Genomic DNA, 22,334 nt, shown 5'->3' with positions numbered 1-22,334 from the left:
TTGCTGAAAATGAAGAATTAATGCTTTGGAATCACAGGGTGGAAAAGAAACACAATGAGAGGAACACAATGATGGACTGACACACAGAACCAAGAAGCTGTTCCTAATCGAGCCAAGAAACAGAAACAAGTTTGATCCACTTGTTTAAAATTTGGTTGCATTGATTTCCTTCACCTTATAATTCTTTTATCTTCCAACAAGATAGTTTTGCAAATTGCTTCCAATTCAGTTTAAAATCCAAGTGGGGCGACTTGTGAGACATTCAGAGGCCAATGTTGGAAGATAGACCTTCGACCACTCTGAGGGAGACTTTACACCTGCTGAGGTCCAAACTTCCCTTCCAAAGAGAGGTGAAACCACAGTCTGATACTGAACCACACAAGGCCCTTCTTAGCAGTGGATCAAGACGGCCAGAGTTTATGGAGGGGTAATTCTCCTAGTTTTCTTTTCCGAACTTTCTCTAAAGGCAAGACAGATGTTTAGAGAATCCAAATTATGCATAAGAACCTTGATCACCTTATAGTTAGAGACACATTGAGATACATTTTGTTCAGCCAAAGATGATCTCAGTGTTTAATCTATATTCCTATTGAAATTTCCCTTTAAATAGTCAGATTTTGGGTTTGCTGATGTCTGGACCCGTTATTTAAACAAAAATTGATTAGGGAGATTAAAGTTCAATTAATGATTCCTTTAGTGACTAGATACCATAAAACAATTTAATTTACAATTGAAGCGTGAATATTGTAATTCTGCTGATAAATGCATTTTCAGTATATATCCATCTCATTCTAGTTTATGATCTATGCCAAACAGAATTTACCATTCTGACAGATAGATTTGAAACTGAAAAAATAGTATACTTTATTTAAGGAGACCAATATGATGTTTGATATTCACATATAATGAGATTATCATTCAATAGCTCTAGTTAATGATCCACTTTTCAGGAGACAGATGCTTCCCTGTACTGTATACTGATGCTACTCATACATCGTGTGTAACCTTTAATGAGACTTTGTCAATCTCCGTTCACTAAAGTACTAAATAGTACCAGATGGTATCAGTGTAGTGATACTTTTATTTCACTGATTTTGACAGTTGTACCTTCCTAAGTACTGCCTGCCACTTTTGTCTTGATTCACAATCAATCATAGAACAAAAAAGAGTACTATTATTTTGTTTATTCTCAGTGACTAAAGTGAAGCTGCATTAAAGAGGAAGTACAGTAATATTTGTCCACTAGTTCCCATGTAATATGTGACATTGCAAGAACTGTTTTCATTTCTTATTTAAAATTATCTTACTGTTACAATATTTTTAGTGGTTGCAATAAAAACACCAAAGCAATAGGATAAAGGGTGATTTCATTTAAAATATTTTCTGTTCTATTTGTTACCAGCACAGTCCAGTATGGTGTTGTAGAGTATGCTAAGATCACTTCTTTAGGAACGTTTTCTGCTTTTCAACCCCTGTTCTTCCAAGTATTCAACGAGTTCTGTTTTCTAAGCAATTACACACTGCACCTCCTCTTCAGTGAATGTTTACTGGACTTGCTTCCTCTTTACATATCAGTTCCTCATCTCTAACTGTGCTGGTGGCTCCTCGTTCCTGCTTCTCTTTGTCCTCAGCAAACGTATAAATTTCACAGCTTTGACAAGCGGCTGCCGCCACCAGTTTCTTCGATCTTTTATTGACACAACCTGCAACATGGACATGGAGGTGGGTTAACTTGACACAGAACACAACTGTATGTGAGATTATGCTGTATTTGTTCACAAGTTCAGATTTGTGTTTGTGTATTTCAGGATTCCCTTGTTAATGGAGGTGTGCTGATTGTGCACGAAATCCACGAGGGGAAGCACCACTATGAAGTGGGAAAAGTGGTCAAGCACAAAAAAGAGATGGGAAAGAAAATGTTTGTCAGGTCAGATTTATAATTGTTTTCATCAATGACTCAGGAAACTCTCAGACAAAGGGAAAGTGTGAGATTTTTTTGTTTTTTGTAATTTATTGCTGTGCATCATATTTATCAAAGCACAGGACTTAATATCATAAGTTTTATTGATGAATGAGCTAAAATAAGGTTTCAGTTGTGACATCAATATGTTCTTCACTTTCATGTAAAATAAAAAGTAAACCTTAAAAATAACTTAAAATCTTTTCAGGGTGTATTGAATAAAAATTCGTTCATATTTTTAATACATGAATGCTACTTACTAGTACAAGTCACCCTTATTATTATGATTAAAATAATAATCAGAATTTTCAAGAATTTTACATATTTTACAAAACATTTCTTGGTGTTATGAAGGCTAGCAATCTGATGAATAAATATTCTTAATTCACTTTGGCCAGAAACAACTGATGAAAATTTAAGCCATACTAGTGTTTATCTACAGCTCTCTTTTCTCTTATATATAAGTATAATACGGATTAATTGAATATTTTGTTTCAAAGATTTGTATCAAGGGTTTTTCATAACAGTTTTCTAAATATTCTCCTCCAGAAAAGGAGACAAGCTGATGGAGATAAATGGGGTTGACCTGCAGGATCTAGAACCCGAGGAACTGGCCCAAAGAATGTCTGAAGGGAATCCAATGCTGGTAAACTCATTGGCTCACATACAGTGTACAAAAGTATTCATATGCCTTCAACTTTTTAGCATTTTGTCATCTTAAAGCCACACCTTTTAATTTATTTAGTTGGTTTTTATTTGATAGACTAACAGACAGTATTACATAACTGTGAAGGGGAAGGAAAAGGTACAAACTTTTCAGATTTTCATTTTAACAAATAAAATTTGTTGAAAAAAATTTATTATGCAGAAGTTCATTTGTATTACAAACTCCTCACTCCCTTCTTTCACATAACGCCCTAAAAACACCATCTGCAAAGTGGAACATGATGGTGGCACTATCATGCTGTGGGGATGCATTATTTCAGCAGGGAAAGGGAAGTAAGTCAGTTTCGATGAAAGAATATATGGAGCTAAATACAGGGCGAATCTGAAGCAAAACCCCATAAAAGCTGGAGAGTGGAGCAGACAATACACCAAAGATACAGCCAGAGTTACTGTTTAAAATAAGGTCTCCCAAGTCCACTCCTCGAGATGTTTCATCTAACAGCTTTTAGACGCATCCCTTCTTCAACACAGCTAAATCAAATGAATGACTGCAGAGCTGAATGACATGCTGATGAGAGAACTCAGCTATATAACGTTGGAGAAGGAATTCATCTAAAGGTTTTATTTGTCAAAACCTTTTTTAGCCATGTCTTGTTTCCTTTCACTCCACTGTTATGCTCTGCTTTGCTCTGGTGTATTAAAAAACGGTTGAAAGACAATTTTAAGGGGAGAGAATGAGCTAACAAATTGTTCTGAAAATAAAATTCTGTGCGTAACTGAAGGACATCAGTGACATGCAGTCATTGTAAATGTATGCTGAAGGTGGCTGTAGTTTATGTGGGTGTTTGCACTGAAATACATAAATTCCTTTTTGTTTCTTCAGTCAGTTCACAAGCCAGGAAAAACAAGTGAAAAAAATGAGCAGCTGAGCCTCGATGAAGACACCTTGCAACCCTACAACAAGGAGGTCACTGTTCTGAGTTTTTCCTGGGAGATGAAAAAGGAGGAAGATAATGGAGAAGAAGATGGAAATGAGACAATAGATTCAGAGGGAGATGCGTGCCAAGATAAGAACAAGGAGAATATGGAGGGTGACCTCCTTCTAATTCACATGACAAACACCAGCATCTCTGTGGTGAGAGGCAGGGGCTGCGATGTCGGCAGTCCCTGTGATGGGTGTCATGGGACAGGATGCACCCTCAATGACATTGTGGTGGTGGCAGAATCCAGCACAGTGACACTTGGTAGGTTTCACATCTTGCTTTATTGTTGTGTCCAATTCTAAGATATCTGTAAGTGTAATCAAGGTTTAATTTTAAAAGAAAAGTAATGAAATACTAGAGCAGTGTGTCAGCACATAGATTTAGTCCTCATGGGATCTTGGGGCCGAATTTATTGATATTAATTAATGTAAATATATTCACATTCACATTGGGGATTGGTCACTTTTGCACATTCCAACAGAACAAAAAATAAAAAAACACAAATGAGGCAATAATTGGTAAGGTAAGGCAAGTTTATTTCTATAGCACATTTCAGCAAGACAATTCAAAGTGCTTTACATTATGAAAAAAGTATATTGTAGTGACAAAAAAAACATAATAAAGGCCAATATATTCTTAAAATAATATCAAATGTTTCTCCCTGGGGAGGAGGCAACTCTTTAGAACTGTTCTGATCCATAATGCGTCTCAATAATGAAAATACGAAAGCCCAGCTCAGCCACGGTCTGTCAGGGAGGGGTCTTTTACAATGAACTGCTTTTTACTGTGAACGAGGTCCTTTAATAGGTCAATACTCTCTGTTTGGTGCCTTGGTCACTTTCAGTTCCCCGAGGAGATGTCAGTTTCAGACAGGAAAAGCTGTCAGATGTCTTGATAAGACATGTGCCGACTCATCGCTATCTCAGATGTCTCTGCTCTGAGAAGACTGTCTACTCTTCACCAAATCCAGGTTGGTCATTCCAAGCAACACATGTTTCCAGGAGGCTATCTATTTTGCACTAATACTAGCTGCAGTAGTTTATGTTGGTATCTGTGATGTATCTTTGTCCTTCTTTTGTCTTCAGTGAAGATCACAATCTACTACTACAAGTCAAATGCCATGGATAAGTTGTTCAGAGGAATTGCAGTGGTTCTAAACCTCACTGGTTCCAACTGCTTTCTCAGGTGCTGCAAGGAAGGGGATAGGGTGCTCCTACAAACAGAGGTAAAACTATGGCCTATTACATTATTTGGTTTGGAGTTGTTTGTTCCCATTGGGGTTTTTCAAGCTAGGTGCAATGCTAGAGCATTAAAGTTTTCAACTTGAAATCTAGAAAAGGAGCCAGGTCTTAACTATTTAACCCTGGACTAAACTGGGGAATGCACTGAATATGCATACAAACACCTGGGCACATCTCTGAAATGTATTTTTTTAAACTGAACATACTGAGTGTCAGCTGTTTTTTGTGCTAAAATGCTACAGTAAATCTGACAAATATGAAAATATGATGTGATTATGAATACGAATATCGTATTTAATATTTAATATTAATACTTTAATATGTTATTAAATAATATTTCTCTCTGTTAAAGGTTGTCCTGTGAATACCAGCCCATTAAGGCGGTGGTGTTAGGACAAAATTGAAAGGGATGAGCCAAGCTCTGGCATTATTGAACAGCAAAACTCTGCACACACAGAATTAATTCATACAATGTCTTAAAATACAAGAATTTATTAACAAAAATAAGTCAACTCAAAGTCAAACATATTTCAATCAACAAACTCTTTACTAAAACAACCCAACTAAACTACCAAACAAAATGAAAGAATGAGGAAGACTAATGGACTATGTACAATATAAACAAGTAAATCAAAGATGGTTGAAAACCACGACTGAAGGAGTGTTCCAACATTACCATGCAATGTTATTTATATCTGAGGACCAAGGATTATCTTGAAGAATCTGGAAATGGAGTTAAGTTAGTCTTGGAACTAACTTAGGCAATAATCAGCATACCTTTAAACAACCATTTACAATGCAAGATCAGATAAAACATTTTAATAAAATAACATTTTAAAGAATGATTTTCTGAATAAAGCTAACCTTCTGAATGACTAATTCTCAAGGATGTTTAATTAGCTGCCTTTATTTATTAAAATACTATTTAAAGACATATTATTAAGTAAATATTACAATAATATTTAAGGAAATATTATTTGAATAAGAACCAAATCCTTCTGGATGAATGGGTCTTGATGGTGTTTAATTAGTTATCACGTTTAGTAAAATAATATTTAGGGAAATATTATTTTCTGGAAACTAACAATCTTTCCGGGTAAATGGTCTTCAGCTGACTCATAATGTGGGCGAGCACATGTTAGCCATTATCGGTTGGAGCTAACAAAAGAATCTTATATTTGGTTACCAGAATGAAACACATACCTTTAGTACCATTAATAAAAGGGTTGAAATGCATCAGTGTGGACGGCGAGTTATGGCCGATCTTCTGTGTTTAAAAACCACCCTTTAAATAAAGTTTGTCTTAACTTTAAAAACACAACACAGAACACAGAGCTGAGTTTCTCAACACAAACAAAAACAAATGATTTAACTCCAAAACAGATCTTCTCTGCCCAAACACTACTTCTTACGTTAAGGAGGAGAAGTTGTTCTGGGTGTTGAGGAAAAACATCCATGTGTGGGTAAACAAAGGGTTAACTTGCAGATAACCTTCGTAGCTTTGGGGAAGGGCTTTTAGCTGGCCCGGCTGAACCGTACAACAAAGTCTCGTTCGGCTCCTTCAGTGGCCGCAATGCGGCCTTGTAGCTCTCACTACCCGGACATGCTCGCAGGAAAGCGTGTGATGCAGTCCCGGCCTTCTTTTCCAGGCGGTTGGGGAAATCCTCTTCAGTTAGGGCTGCTTCTGGAGGCCTCAGAAGAAAAGCCAAGTCAAGTTTGTCTTATTACACCTTTTATATGAATGAATACCGGATACTCGAACAGAAAATCATTACTTAACTTTGTTGCATATGATCGCGTGATCGTATGACACTCTCGGATCCAGTTTGAAGAGTTATGTCTGCTTGCCAGCAAAAGACATTAGCATGCTGTCTTTCCTTCCAACTCCACAGGGGACCTGTGTGGAAGAGGTCTGTTTGTTGGAATGCGGGGATTTTATTCAAACGGTGACGTCATGGGAAGTCTGCTGTCCTTCTGTTCCTGGGCTTCTGTTCCTGGGCTGAGTTAGGAGCAGATTACTGTGATAGAAAATTCCAGAAAAGTTCTTACTGGCCTTTAATGTTGTTACCCATGGCTGGGGTCCCAACAATGTGAACAAGGATATAGGTGCACTAGCATGGCATGGCAAACACAAGCGCAGAGTTAAACACAATCGCTTTATGGATTCCACCAAGGAGGATAGCGAAGAGTACTAAAGTATATGCAATTCAGAAAACCACAAAGATTTATATGGTTTGACAGAGGGGCGATGAAAAGAACGTTAATACTGTTGTCAGGACAAATTCCAAGGTGCAGCAGTACAACAGGTGGATGATCCTCCGCCTGAGGAGTCATTACTTGCAGAGGGATAAAGCTAGGGCTACTGAAATTGATATGTTGTGGGCCATTTCCTGTAATTCTGTTCATTATGTGAGATGGGATTGCCATTTTTTCAGTGTTGAGCAATAAAATTTATGTTCTGTGCTGGCTTTTTGTTTGATGGATTTAATTGTAATTTCAATTCATCATTTACATTTATCGATGCATGTTCATCTAAACAAACTGCATGGGGTGGACTGTAGGAGTGTGTATCACAGTGGAATAGTCCTATTATTAATACATTAGGACAGCATATCTGATGATATTGTGCTGGGAAAGATTATCGTCAACAGGAGCTGATTAATAAAACTGAAAGTGGTTTGAATACATTTACTAGCGAACATGTAGCCCGCTAGTAAATTTTTAGATTGCACAGCTTAGAGCACAGAACATTCACAACACTGCTTTTCCCTGCTATTTTTGCTTCAGGTCAGTTTGCCCCTTAATATGTGTTCCAAGGCCACCAGGATGGATTGTTTAGATCTGCAACAATGCTCAAAGCATGTCAATCTTTGTTACATTTTAGAACCGGAATCAACACTGAAAACTAAAGTGTGCTGCTTTGGAGTTAAGATATGTGACAGATACTGCTTGGTTTGTGTATATGTATGCAAAAACTGGGCAGCACAACATTTTGGCATACAGTAATTAAAAATATGGTTATAGTAGATGCTAATAAACAATACAACCTCTCCACACAATACCTTGTGCTAGAAAATTATGATTTTTCATCTTGTAATATAATTTTCCACATATGGTAGGGGTGAGCATTCTTACCATAAACCTCAAAATTGGATGTAAAAAAATGTACATGTCTTTGTCCAAACTCATCTAAATCTTCAATGTGCGTTCATTTTACTTATTCCTGCTTAATTCTTGCTGTGGTGAAAATATAGGTTGTAGAAGACCTTTGAGTAAAATATTACTCCTCTGTAGATGAACAAGAACTGAAAAGTGTTAGAGGTGAGTTCTGGATTTAGGATGAATCTTTTTTATTCTGCATTCTGCCTTCTTGTAAGGTACCCCGCAGTTTGAGGAAAATTAAGCAAGTGGTGTTATATTTTTTAATTTAACCCACACGACAAAAAACTTTGTCTTCTATTGAACTGTGAAGTTAGGACTGGGTTTGCAGCAGGTTATGCAGGTATGAATAAATTGGTTACTATCTCCTAAGGATGTTTTATGCAACTGTACATGCCAAATATTATCAAAGGGGAGCAATCCTGTCCCATAAAGTGATTTCTGAGACTTGTTCCTGTGGGAATAGGAACTATTTTTCAGACCACAGTTTAACTCTGCTCAGTATGTTATTTTACAGTTGAATGCTTTTGTCAGACCATATCACCCATTTTGGCATCTTTAATTCTCCTTGTGTTTGAAACTGGTTTTTCTATTTGCCTTGGCATTTCAAAAGTACTCCTGGATCAGTGCTTCTCTCTTCTTTCTGTGTGAATGCTCTGTCCTCTTAAAGTTCCTTTGACAAGCTTTTCCGACAAATGCAGAAATTGAAAGAAAACATCTTAATATTGAAGAAATTTGGCAGTTTAGTTGACATGATATTAGGATTAAAGACATGATAAAATACAATTGTGACACAAAATTGGCATATTTAATAGTTAAATTTTGCAAATTCAAAGTCACCCGGTAATGATGTTAAAGAGTGTAGATCATTTGAGAAATGATCATTTGAGAAATGATCATTTTGTCCTATGGCAGTTGCTGTATAAATTGGTAGTGCATGTAATGTCTCTCAATAATGCTCTCGGTTCATTTACAGTACAGACCAAAAGTTTGGACACACCTTCTCATTCAAAGAGTTTTCTTTATTTTCATGACTATGAATATTGTAGCTTCATACGGAAGGCATCAAAACTGTGAATTAACACATGTGGAATTATATACTGAACAGAAAAGAGTGAAACAACTGAAAATATGTCTTATATTCTAGGTTCTTCAAAGTAGCCACCTTTTGCTTTGATTACTGCTCCGCACACTCTTGGTATTCTGTTGATGAGCTTCAAGAGGTAGTCACCTGAAATGGTTTTCCAACAGTCTTGAAGGAGTTCCCAGAGATGCTTAGCACTTGTTGGCCCTTTTGCCTTCACTCTGCGGTCCAGCTCACCCCAAACCATCTCGATTGGGTTCAGGTCCAGTGATTGTGGAGGCCAGGTCATCTGGCGCAGCACCCCATCACTCTCCTTCTTGGTCAAATAGCCCTTACACAGCCTGGAGGTGTGTTTGGGGTCATTGTCCTGTTGAAAAATAAATGATGGTCCAACTAAACACAAACCGGATGGAATAGCATACCGCTGCAAGATGCTGTGGTAGCCATTATGGTTCAGTATGCCTTCAATTTTGAATAAATCCCCAACAGTGTCACCAGCAAAGCACCCCCGCACCTCACCCTCCATGCTTCACGGTGGGAACCAGGCATGTAGAGTCCATCCATTCACCTTTTCTGCGCCGCAGCTATTTTACCATGAAGGCCTGATTCACACAGTCTCCTCTTAACAGTTGTTCTAGAGATGTATCTGCTGCTAGAACTCTGTGTGGCATTGACCTGTTCTCTAATCTGAGCTGCTGTTAACCTGCGATTTCTGAGGCTGGTGACTCGGATAAACTTATCGTCCGCAGCAGAGGTGACTCTTGGTCTTCCTTTCCTGGGGCGATCCTCATTTGAGCCAGTTTCTTTGTAGCGCTTGATGGTTTTTGCGACTGCACTTGGAGACACTTTCAAAGTTTTCCCAATTGTTCGGACTGACTGAACTTAATTTCTTAAAGTAATGATGGCCACTCGTTTTTCTTTACTTAGTTGTTTTTTCTTTCAATAATACAAATTCTAACAGTCTATTCAGTAGGACTATCAGCTGTGTACTGTATCCACCTCCTGCACAACACAACTGATGGTCCCAACCCCATTTATAAGGCTTGAAATCCCACTTATTAAACCTGACAGGGCACACCTGTGAAGTGAAAACCATTTCAGGTGACTACTTCTTGAAGCTCATCAACTGAATGCCAAGAGTGTGTGGAGCAGTAATCAAAGCAAAAGGTGGCTACTTTGAAGAACCTAGAATATAAGACATATTTTCAGTTGTTTCACACTTTTTGGTTCAGTATATAATTCCACATGTATTAATTCATAGTTTTGATGCCTTCAGTGTGAAGCTACAATATTCATAGTCATGAAAATAAAGAAAACTCTGTGAATGAGAAGGTGTCCAAACCTTTGGTCTGTACTGTATGTTCTTGACTTGGAATCTGTCTCTATGATTTGATTGTATTGACTTTGTAAAGTGCCTTCAGATGACGTGTTGTGAATTGCGCTATATAAATACACTGACTTAAATTTTATATGTATTTGTTCTGTATGCCACAGGTAAGTTAGAGTTTACACAGCGTTACTAATATAGTCAGTTTGGAATCAGCACAACCTAGCGTGCATATTTTTGAGCTATGTGAGGAAACTGATGAACCTGGAGAAAACTTCACCTGAGAACCAAACTATAGATGTTTTTTTCCTGTGATGCAACTCAGCAGATTTACTGACAGTCCAATATGTGGCAGTGATGTTGTGTTTTTCCATTGCATGTGAAAATTTTTTAAAAATTTCTCCACAAAGTTTGTTGACTAATGACCTGTGAAGGCACTGATGGCAAGAAAAGAAAACACCTTCAAACACAGTCCTAGTAAAAACAGACATCCAGCTGAAGGATGCTTTTTATCTGTTGATTGAGAGTGTTTCTGCATATGGTGGTTTTGCTTTCTGAACAGTGGTGCAATTGGTTGGTTGTTATACTGTTTATTTAATCATTTTATTCAGTTTTATATTATATCACATGTATAGCATATGTGAATGTTTGCTGTTCTCCAGCAATTTATTGTCAAGAAACCCTCTGGTGATGGTTTTTGTGTCAGTGTGGCTGTGGTTCTGGAACCATTAGAACAAAGTGATGTTAAATAGATAAATGTAGCATGGCATCAAAGCAAAATAATTGTAATTCTAAACTGAATCCAGTAAACTGATTATACTTTTTTTGTTTTGCATTTGTAGACATGTGAAAAGCAGAAGCTGAGACAGATCTCCAAGAAGGATAAGTGCACCCTCTCCTTTGTCTTCTACATGAAAGCTGACCGCACAAAACAGCGAAAATTTGAATCTGCGCTCCACAAAGGCTGGTTCATCCATTTAGCCAACACAGACTTGGTGGAAATGGCTGAGATGGATGGAGGATGTGGAGATTCATCATTCCTCTTTATTATTCAGAAGTGAAAGAGGGTTGTTTTCTACAGACTTGTACTCACTGCTAAGCCATCACATAATTTGGAAATAACAGAAAGCACAGTCATGACCCATCTAAGTTAGTGACGAATAATTAAGTCAGGGTGTGAAGCTCTGGTTTGATGGATGTGTAGAGATGTGTCATACAGTTTTTTTTTTTACCATTGTTACACTTCAGGCTTCTTTGTTGTTGTTGTGTATCATTAAAATTTCAAAGTATTTGCAAAAAAGAAACTGTGACTTTACTCAGACAATATACTTCATGATAAATTCGTTTATTTAACTTTCTAAATATACATTATGAAGCTTCTTGAGCAAAATAAACATGATGTGAAGCATAAAATCAGACCAATGAGACACACATAACATGTTAATTCACACTTAGAAAAACACTTTTCTTATAATGTTACATTTAAGGCTTGCTGAATGACTGATTGTCTGATCAATCATTGTTGCATTAATAAATAATATTATGTTCCAAAATTGAAAAGAAAAATAATTTCTGGCATACTGCATTTTATCGCAACACTTATTCAATTTTTCCAAGTTTTTATTTATTGTAGCAGCAACAATATTTGATTAAACTTTTTTTAAGCGTTATAGTGTTAATTGCAGGTCTGCAGCAGCAGCAATATGTGACTTGATATTTTACAACCGAATAAACGATCAAATTTGTTGAAATAAAATTAAATCCCATTATACAACTGAAATGATATGCACAAAGAAATGCGCTTATTAGCTAATAATTTAGATCAAGACTGAAAGGAGAACAATAGAGGTGTTTTACTTTTATATTGTAATTACAAAACCGTTTTAGTGGAAGGGTGAGAAGTACATAAAAAGAAGACATGTAAGATTTAAAGCTTGTAGCTATTGCAACTGAATCATAATAGGTTGAGGTTTAATTAGTTTAACCCTTTTGAATGGAAACTGGCAATCCTCAAATAAAAATTTTATTTTCCTAATGAACTCTTTCAAAAAATGTTTGCAGCTTAAAAGTACATTAAAATAATATTCACACCTTCATTATGTTAATATTATATTAAAAGTCCTTGTGCCAGAAATGGCTTAAAAAACTAAAATTAACTAAGTATATATTATATCACACCATTTAGCTACACTGTTATTATTGAAACTAATATTCAAGTATCTGGCAATTAAGCCTGCTGTCTTGTTTTCATCTTTGTTTTTTCACTAAGGATATTAACAATACTGAAACTTTCACAGATATTCACATTTATCAAATACAAGAATGCTTGTGAAATTACACATAGAACTGGACAAAGAACTGTGAGATCAGGCTCCCTGAGCCACAACCTTTTATTTGACCTCTTAAAGCCCAGTTTGTTCATTGTTACTGTCCTCATAGGCGGCGTTACTAATTCCATCAGAATCTGTGCTGTAAGGATTCTCCGCAGCTCTCTTTGAAAGTTTCCTACAAACACAAAAAACAGAGAATGTTTCACCTCTATGAAAGTGATGAGTAACCATGATAGAGATTTTCTAAAGACAACACTCACTTCTTGCGCTCCTTGATACCAGATATGAAGAGGTACACACCCAGCAACACTACAATGCCCATGACAACGCCGAATACCACCAGCCACACCTCCACTGTCTGATTTACAGGTGGGGCTAGCGTTGGCTGGATACCTACAAACTCAAGTGTCAGGTCATTTAATTGGAAGGCTTCGTTGATTCGACCTCGACTTAACCTGGGATAGATAGTGTAATGAACATGTTATATAAGGTCCCTGCAAATGTTTCATGCATAATTAAACAAACAAATATATACTACATACACTGCATAAAAAGACACAAAACATTTTTTCCTCAGGATTTTAGAATAATCTTTTAGTACTTTACTGAAAATCAGATGTTTATTAGTAAGATTAATAGACCTCTAAAGAACTTGGGAAAGCCCAATTAATGATGCCCTAACTTTGTATGCTTCTGAAAGGTTAATTCACAACATTCTAGTTAAATAAATGCTTTTTGAGGCAACACACTGCTTCTTTGTGTGACATCATGGAAAAGACAAAGGAAATCACCCAAGATATCATGAAGGAAATTTTGAACCTCCAGAAGTCTGGTTGATTCTTTTCAGGTGCCTCAAGGTGCCACATTCGTCTGTCAAAATCTATATGCAAGCATAAAAGACATGACGATGTCCAGCCATCATATAGTTCATGAAAGAGATAGGGGCTATGTCCCACAGATTAATATGCTTTGATGCAAAATGTACAAATCAACTTCAGAACAAAAGCAAAATATTTTGTGAAGATAAGATGGTAAGAGGATGTCATTATCAACATTGAAACAAATCCTATATTATTATGGCCTAAAAGCCATTTGGTTGGGAAAAAGCCATTATTCCAAAACCAACATAAAAAGGTAGATTACAGTTTGCAAATACAGTCAGAGATAAAGACCCTAATTTTGAAACATGTCCTTGGATGTCCAAAATACAGCAAACTATTGTTGTGGAAGGATATGCAAGACGTCATACATATCAAAATGCAATTCCAAATACCAAGGAAAATGTGTGAAAACTTCTCAAACTAAAGATATTTAAAAGTAACTTATCCTTCTGACATTTAGCAAATAGAAATTATTTGGGTAATAATAACTGACACTAAGTCTGAAAAATATTTGTGTTATTTGATGTCAGAAAGTGTGTGTGTGTGCGTGGGTGGGGGGTTATAGATCTCTTTTTATAGAGTGTAAGAGTATGTCAATACCTGGTTTCAGCTTCATGTAAACTAGATGACATATTTGTGAGAAAATACATCTGTGTGTTTTAAAATGCGTGTCTTACTTGATGGCTGCCTCCATGTCGGACTTGGGAATGTATGCAGAGGGGTTTCCCGGGTGGGTGGCCACCATGTAGAAGGAGATCCTGGGCGTTTCTTCAGAAGTGACAATGTGCTCTGTCCTGGTGGTGAAAGAATAGAAAAGCTCTCAGGGTAAACAGCAGGAAGCATAGAGTCCATGTTTTCAAAGAAGCATGAATAATCTTTAATGAACACCAGGATGGAAGAGTGTACTGACGTGAAAAGAAGGTTCTGGTTCTTTTGACTGTAGTACTGCCTCAGGGCGTAAGCAATGCTGGCCTTGAAGAGGAACATCTCGTTGGCATTCCAGGGATACTGAAACAGATTTTTGTGTCATAATATTAATAAAGAGAAAAAAACACAGAGTGGATTTTCTGTTCACTGCAGCCCAACATGCTAGTACTCACAGCATTGTCACCCATGGCAGCTGACAAACTTATTCTTACTTTAATGGCATGTTGTGCATCTGTAGGAAACATGATCATTTCTAATAAAGCTTTGATTTTTTTTAAACATGTATTTATTTATTTTTTACCGTCATAGTAATATTTTCAAAGACCCACAATAAAATGTGAAATACCTCCTGCCTCTCTATGAATCAACCACATGAAACTTCTCTAAGTAAAGTTCTTTCTAGTAACTAATGTGTTTTAATTTATTTATTTTAGTCATCAAAACAACTTCACATCCAGTGTTTCATTCCTCTCCCCATCTGTTTTATATCCCTGCACCTTCAAACATATTTGTTGTCCCAAAATATAAAATAAAAACTAGTTCATTTCCACATTTTTATTTGCCTAAAAGCAATACTTTAAATTTACAAGGAACTTAAGTGTAACACACCAAGGAGCAGATGGGTGTTGAAAATCAAGTGACTAATTATGAGGAGGATGGGAAAGGAATCATTTCCTTTTTGTTGTTCCAACAAATAAGCACAGAGTCAGAGTAATGATCCTCAGGGTCATTTTGATTTTACTCACTTGGATCCACTGTTGTCTTCCAGCCCACAGTTCTCTTGTTTTTCAAATTATCTTCCTTCAACCAGTCATAAAGCTTTTGGAAGTAGTCCATTAAGGCACGAGCATCCATTCTTACATCTCCAGATATCGTTTGCAAAGCCCTGGTCCAGGACTGAGATCTCCCCAGCTCTAACATGTTCCTATAGAAAAGAAACATTATTAAAATTAGCATTCCTGTGTTTAAACATGTGCAACACATACATGCATTATTTAGGACACAAAGACCAACGGTAAAGACAACCAGGAAGGAGATACCTCAGCTTGGTTCCTGCTGTCTTGGAACCAGTGATGTCACATGAGGACAAATCCCCTGTGTGACCTGCTGCGTCACACAGGGCTTTCTGGAACTGAAACTGGTAGATGGTTCTTGTAAAATACCTGTAAAAGAACAAGCAACACACACACTTGCATTAATGAATAGATCAGGTACTTGTGTTTTCAACTGAGATGTAATATTTCGCTGACAGACTGAGTCTGTCTGACACTTTTATCTTGAATGAAAACATGTTCTTTTCTCTTTTTGTGTTATGAAGCCAAAACAGATTAAGAGCAAGACTTTTTTGAAAGAAGCTCAAAAGAATGTCTGGTTTGTGTAAAGATTACAGCAATTTCTGTTAGAACGTGACAAACAAACAACTTTTCAGTCAAAAGGTTAAAAAAATGTGAATCAACAATCTCTCTGCCAACAAAGTGGATAGAAAAAAAATCCAGAAAACTTTTGTTTGCTTTATGTGGAGCTTTGAAGCAAATCTTTTACCTGATAAAGGAGAAGTCTCCAGATACATGGAACAGAGCAGGTGGGTCGCAGTAAGTTTCATCTCTTGGTACAGGCTCAGCAACTCCCACCAGCTCCCTCCTGTTAGAACAATGCTGAATCAGCACTAATGCATACTGAGACCTGCATTTAGGCAGATGTTTAACTGCAAAAAACCAAGCATTTTTCTTATTTCTAACACATTTTATCGGGCTATAATCAGTAGATTATCTGTGCCACTTTCAGAAAATAGAGAAAACGTAAAGCATCACTGACAAATTCCCCATTAAAGCCCTCTTACTTCATCTCCCACCAGCGCTTCATCCATTCGTCTTTGGAAATATTCCCTGCAAACACCTGCCAACGCCATTCCTCCAGCATGTAAGTGAAGGGCAGCGTGGCCACAATGGTGAGGGCCTGTTTCAGCAGGAAGTTGATCTCAGTTTCTACAAAACAGAACAGAAAATGACACAAGGGGAGAAAACATCATTTGAGCTGTAATTTTGTTTTAATACGTCCAGGGCTGTGTGAGGGGGCTTCTGCCAGTCTAAAAGGGTAAGTGGGGGAGAGGCGGGGCCATGGCCTTTCGGTGAACCCAAGATCTTTCTGCTAAGGGCCTGGGGTCGTGTTATTCTGACACCTCTTGTATTGCTGGAGCTATTTTTCACCTGCAAACTCTTCAGAGGCAATAAAAAGGAGTAATTTAATATGAAATCGTGGTTTCATTGGTTCATGGTTTCATTATAAAAAAAAAATCAATTTATCTTTTGTTTTGAAGTTTCCACCAACTTGAATTTTCAATCATCTAAATGTACATGTGCATCAATGCTTGGATGAAATTTCATTTTGGGTTTCGTTTTACACTGTCAAATAATTAATGTTGTTGAATTTATGTTGGTTTTGTGTTTGGGACAACATACAGCACTCACCACTGTCATATATGAAGTCAGCCGGCAGAAGTCCCAGACTCTGCAGGTGTTTGGGTGTGGCAGCAGAGAGAGACATGATTTCTCCGACGGCCTCATGAAAACCCTCGTTACCTCCGTCCCTCAAAAGGTAGGACAGGTTGCGGTAAGCCATCTGGTACTGGTTGTGACCCATCTCATGGTGTGCTGTGAGGAAGTCGTCCATGTTGACCTTGGTACACATTTTTATCCTGGAGACATTGCAGAAGAACTGTTGATATCAGCAGTCTGACAGGACTTTCTATCAAGTGAACAGCAGCAATAAAACAATATGAGCAATAATATGTTCCTAAACGGTTCGGTATAATAAACATTGAGTCAAGAAGCTACATTTTATGGTGAGATTTATTTCCATAATATTTACCCAGACTGATACAAGGTGAGTGATAAAATATAATTTTTATCAGTGTCTGTTGCTGGGTAATCATATGAACTGATATTTTGCAATTCAGACTATGATTGCCTTTATCAACAGGAAAGCATGAGTCAACTATTAATCAACAACACTTTTACAACAACTTTTATTTTTACCATGCTAGTAAAAACAGGACAATGGATTGTTACCTTTAAATCCAGGTAAGACTGGCACCTAAATCTGTATAAATGTGTGATGATATGTTTGTGTTTTTGACCTCATCCCACCTGAAGTCTTCTCTGTTTCCCAGGTCCCAGGCTGTGGGGTGGCAGACCACCTGCCGTCCATCGTTGGGCTTCACGAACATGGAGTTAGTCCAGAAGTTGTCAAACATCTTGTATAGCCCCACAGACATAAAGAACTTCTCTGCTTCTTGAAAAAAACGTATTTCATCCCAGCCCTGAAATTCAAGTAGAAATTTACTACATGAAGAGATTTTTTTTTTTTTTTTAGAAGTGAATGTTCTACACCAGAGAGTTTATTTTATTTTACATATAACGGTGCTACACCTTCTCCACCATAGTGCTGCTGACATCAATGTCTGGTTTGTCAGGGTAAGGGACTGACAGAGGATACAGGTTGGTCCAGAATCTTCCCCACATGTCCCCTGAAGAACCAACACAAATTGTCAGTCAGTCATTTTCTACCGCTTATTCCATAGAGGGTTGCGGGGAAGCTGTTGCCTATGTCCAGCAGTCTATGGGCGAGAGGCAGGGTAAACCCTGGACAGGTCGCCAGTCCATCACAGGGTAAAACACAAACAACCAAGCACACACTCATTCATACAATTAAGGGCAATTTAGAGAGACCAATTAACCTAACATGCATGTCTTTGTGGGAGGAAGCCAGAGTACCCGGTGAGAACCCACACATGCATGGGGAGAACATGCAAACTCCATGGCAGAAAGACCCCCGCCGGGAATTGAACCCAGGACCCTTCTTGCTGTAAGGCAACAGTGCTACCAACTGCACCACCGTGCAGCCCCCAACACCAGATACTTGAAGTAGATCCTGATGTGTTCTTTCAACAGTGAAATACAATCACATCAAATTTAAACGGAGATTACTTTTAAAAAGTTCAATCTGTTTCATGTGTGTACAGTAAACTCGTAGTGATAAACCCTGACCAACAGAGGGAGACAAACTTCAATTCTGTACTACAGTTTGAAGGATTAATTGGGTCCAAAAACTACATTTAATTTGGGGGCCTTCTAAATAACAACATACACCACAGTTTAACAGTCCCCTTCTTTAAATCATCCATGTCTGAATGTTTGTGAATTACACTTATAATAGTTTAGAACTGAAAAGTAATACATAAAATCAGCACACTGAATACTGTTAATAATTGACAGAAAATAGAACGCGTGATGTTTGAGGAACATTATTAACTTGGTTATTGTGGATGCCATAAGCAGCTGATTAAATCGATTTATCCTGAGGCAGGCTCATCTCTTGTATATAAATGTATACTGTACTATTTGTGCATAAAACATTTTTTGTTTTGTTTTGTTTTGTTTTGTGTAGATAGTAAATATGTTTCTTTGGACAGCAACTGCTATTTGTATTTGATGGTAAAGACATAATGCCTGAGTGTAAAGAATTTAAATAAAAGGTTATTCATCTGGGATATTTACAGTTTTCTGTTTTCATAACTAAAACTTTAACGTACCAAGGAGGTGGGCGGGCAGGTGTCCCTCTGGGTCAATATGTCCTGGGTAGACCTCCATAAGCCTGGCTCTCACATAGGCATGCAGCTCCTTGTATAAAGGCATGATCTACAAGAAAATATGACAATTACAACCACAAATTTGTTAATGTCACATAATAAACAGGACTTCATTCTCATTGTTATTGCTGCAGATGCCTACCTCTTTGTATATTGAACGAACGTCTTCCATCAGTTGATGTCTGGTGTACTTTAACTGAACGTCTTCCTCAAGGGTCTCATAATTGTATCTCCAGTAAGCTCCATAGTCTTCAAAACCTGCAGATGTGTGATTGAGAGGGTCACGGTAGCAGATCAAGTTACAACCCAGGCTGGTTGTTTGTGTAATTAATGTGGGAGAACTTACGCAGACTTTATTTGCGAAGGGATGTAACCAAGATAACCACAGAGGCAGACATTATACATTAGACCTCAGTGAGGACCAACTTGTCATAACCTTGTCATAACATTACAAGTTCACTAACCCACAGTAAGTTCGGTTCACTGTCAGTTTAATTCCCCGATGGATGCTTTAAATTGCATTTTCAGCTCAAACCCTGAAGCTGTTCCAACATCAAGACATTCAAGGCATCCCCGCTCATTATTTACCATTAAGTTTGGCAGCTTCATTCTTCAGGTCCACATAGTCTTCGTACAATGGCCTCATTCTCTTCCCCACCTCTTTCCTCCAGCCCTCCCACACGTGAAGACGCTCTGAGTAGTTTCGACTGTTGGCCATCAAATGCTCAAGGCCTGTAAACAGTGAAAGACACAAATCAGAGACATAACAAAATCAGCTTTTATCTCTAGTCTTTATAGCAAATCTTTAAAATAAAAAGTACTAAAGAAGCATTATATGCCTTTTGTTCAATAAAATTTGAATTGTTGTATTTCTACTGATACTTCTGAGCCCTCAGTAGCTTTCATTTTGTGCTCTTTTAAAGACTGGAACACAAATATTATGCACTAGTATGTTTATTTTCTGTGTCAGAAACTGTAGGGGGTTGCTTGGGTGCGAGTAAAATAGATATAGAAATAGTTTTGCAGTAACAAGGAAATAAAAAATGCATTTTCAATGGGGGTAATTGGGACACAAATGGACACAGATTGTTCCATTTGTTTTTAAAAACATACTAAAATTGAAAAGAAAACCAGAAAAAATTTAGTTCAACCTGAAACAACCAACTTCAAACAAAGAATGGACAAATATGGCCAATTTAAGATGTGCCATACTGACTGACTCTGTGGTGTAACAAAATCAAAAGATGTTTTAACAAAGTACTAGTAAATAGATGTAGGCTCCAATCCAACTGCATAATTTTCTGTTGTTTATGCTCCCTGAAAAACAGCCTTTTCCCATTATGTTATGGGTCATGTTAAAGCTGAAAAAGGAAGACAACATTGGACCAAAAATGTACATTGAGAATGTGAAGAGAAAAGCAGAAAAACCAAAGAAAATCCTTTGAAACAACTATGGAAACACACACTGTTTTCACTGAGAGACTCGGGCTTCATGCCACTTGTTCTAAAATTATGTTTAGAAAGTGTTAGCTGTTTTACCTTTACAGCATATAATATATAGTGCATCAAAATGTATGTCTCACACCAAAAAACTCTTCACTATTATTTCAGACCTACAGTGAGAGTAAGTCACTATACTTTAAAAGACAGGAGAAAATAAATGCTTTATTATTTAAATAACTGTTATGATCCTTGTCTAAAGGAAATATCTGTTGGTGTTAAGATTGCACACGTGGATTACAGCTAAAGGTATCTTCCGACTCTGGGAAGTTTTATTAATTTGTGACTGCATTATCTCTCTTTGTCGGCTCTTGGAAGCTACGCAAGCTGTTTTTTGACAGATTGTACCTGGCTCCAAAGTCTGGCAGTCAAGAGGGTCGTCGAGCATACAAACTGTTGCAGTGCTGTAGATTGTGCTCATTTCGCTCATGACCTTACTGAGCTACAGGGAAGATAAAGATGAAAAACATGTTTTAAAAACCAGAAAATTTATCTTTTACCATATTCACAAATATGAAAGAAATCCTGGGGGTATCAGGAAAAAAGTCTTACGTGTGAATCTTTGTCCGGAGACAGAGCACCAGAGCCTTTGTCTTGTAACAAGATGAGTTGTAATTTAATCTGCGGGTCCTTTATTTGGTCGATGGGATAATTGCGGGATTCTTCTGAGATCTGGCTGTAGAACGCGCTCCAAATTTTTCCCTGTTCTGACTGCATGGAGCAACAACATATATTATTCAGCAGCTTCCAACCAAACAGTTTCGTAACAGCAAAATGAATTTGTCGAAGCATTCTAGGACATACCTCTTTGTCTGAGTTCTCCTGAGTGATGTCGGTGTTGTAGGCCCATGATGCCAGTGAGTACTGGTACATTATCTCACTGGCATTCTGGTCAAACCTCTCCAGGAACTGCCTCGCCTCAGACTCCAGATCTACCGCAACCACCAGAGAAACAGCCAAGGACATGGCCAGAAGTGTTACGAGAATCCCAGCAGACATCTTGGCTTCTTCTGCTACATCCACACACACAATGTGACTCTGGAGGAAGCTGACTGTACACTTATAAGGTTTTAATAACCTTCTGAGCGGCCTTGGCCTTTGAACAGCAGCACCATAAGAGAGGGTGTATCTGACTTTTCATTTACAATGTGTCAAAGGAACATTCAGTGTCACTGGGCTGTTCACGCATAACAAGGAGTCTGTGTCATAATTCGATTCATTATCAGCTCCTAAATAAACACATATCTCTTTCTGGAGGACTTTGCTGATTTAGCATGTAATTAAAAAGTGTCATGCCTAAGCTTTTCAACCTGTCAGCATATGATGAATCAAAATGTCTTGGTACAAAAAACAGTCATGCTGCTTTGAAATGGAAAGGAGAATAAACAAAATAATAAAGAATACCAAAATAAGGCAAGTTTAAATATGTTTCATGTAAGATTTTGAAATAGAGAAATCCATCTTAAATTCAGTCAGAATAAGGAAAAATAAGAGTAATATAAAATGCCTTTTAAAATCAAATGACTGACATTTAGATTAGGAAATTTGTTTCCAGGTTAGGTATTTAAATATTTTATAATGTATATCTCAGGTTTTTGGATTGTCTTTTATTTTTAATTTACTGAATT

The 22,334-nt window shown here is 37.4% G+C and overlaps 2 protein-coding genes across 3 annotated transcripts; one reads left to right on the top strand and one right to left on the bottom strand.

Annotated features, from left to right (window-relative positions):
• The first annotated feature begins 1,580 nt into the window (after positions 1-1,580).
• Positions 1,581-11,720, top strand: il1fma (interleukin-1 family member A). The gene is made up of 7 exons (XM_047363888.1): positions 1,581-1,722; positions 1,809-1,927; positions 2,510-2,606; positions 3,510-3,870; positions 4,454-4,579; positions 4,695-4,834; positions 11,263-11,720. The coding sequence occupies exons 1-7, from the start codon at positions 1,711-1,713 to the stop codon at positions 11,479-11,481; spliced, it is 1,074 nt and encodes a 357-aa protein (XP_047219844.1). The 5' UTR covers positions 1,581-1,710; the 3' UTR covers positions 11,482-11,720.
• A 26-nt stretch (positions 11,721-11,746) lies between these two features.
• ace2 (angiotensin I converting enzyme 2) lies at positions 11,747-21,759 on the bottom strand. Of its 2 annotated transcripts, XM_047363887.1 has the most exons (18): positions 21,511-21,751; positions 21,259-21,417; positions 21,055-21,148; positions 19,795-19,938; positions 19,349-19,464; positions 19,150-19,255; positions 17,987-18,084; positions 17,705-17,877; positions 17,027-17,253; positions 16,399-16,543; positions 16,101-16,199; positions 15,599-15,721; positions 15,305-15,483; positions 14,732-14,790; positions 14,542-14,639; positions 14,309-14,425; positions 13,011-13,205; positions 11,747-12,925 (listed from the first exon to the last, which is right to left on the bottom strand). In XM_047363887.1, exons 1-18 carry the CDS (start codon positions 21,703-21,705, stop codon positions 12,823-12,825), a joined length of 2,430 nt encoding a protein of 809 aa, XP_047219843.1. In that variant the 5' UTR covers positions 21,706-21,751; the 3' UTR covers positions 11,747-12,822. The 2 variants fall into 2 exon arrangements, 1 of the variants encoding a protein (XP_047219843.1); XR_007038056.1 differs by lacking the exons at positions 11,747-12,925; positions 14,732-14,790 and having other exon boundaries at positions 13,070-13,205; positions 21,511-21,759.
• Between the last annotated feature and the right edge of the window lie 575 nt (positions 21,760-22,334).

The sequence above is a fragment of the Girardinichthys multiradiatus genome, chromosome 4 (genome assembly GCF_021462225.1).
Source record: "Girardinichthys multiradiatus isolate DD_20200921_A chromosome 4, DD_fGirMul_XY1, whole genome shotgun sequence".
Classification (NCBI taxonomy): Eukaryota; Metazoa; Chordata; class Actinopteri; order Cyprinodontiformes; family Goodeidae; genus Girardinichthys; species Girardinichthys multiradiatus.
The sequence above is the reverse complement of the archived record's forward strand: the minus strand, read 5'-3'. Positions and strand labels throughout refer to the sequence as shown.

Excerpts from the sequence above, each read along its gene's own strand:
- il1fma (XM_047363888.1), top strand. Across the intron at positions 2,607-3,509 it reads CTGAAGGGAATCCAATGCTG|TCAGTTCACAAGCCAGGAAA; the intron begins GTAAACTCATTG and ends TTGTTTCTTCAG. Across the intron at positions 4,580-4,694 it reads CTACTCTTCACCAAATCCAG|TGAAGATCACAATCTACTAC; the intron begins GTTGGTCATTCC and ends TTTTGTCTTCAG.
- ace2 (XM_047363887.1), bottom strand. The coding sequence starts at position 21,705 with ATGTCTGCTGGGATTCTCGTAACACTTCTGGCCATGTCCTTGGCTGTT. Across the intron at positions 14,426-14,541 it reads AACCAGAACCTTCTTTTCAC|GACAGAGCACATTGTCACTT; the intron begins GTCAGTACACTC and ends TTTCACCACCAG. Across the intron at positions 13,206-14,308 it reads GACATGGAGGCAGCCATCAA|GTTAAGTCGAGGTCGAATCA; the intron begins GTAAGACACGCA and ends TATCTATCCCAG.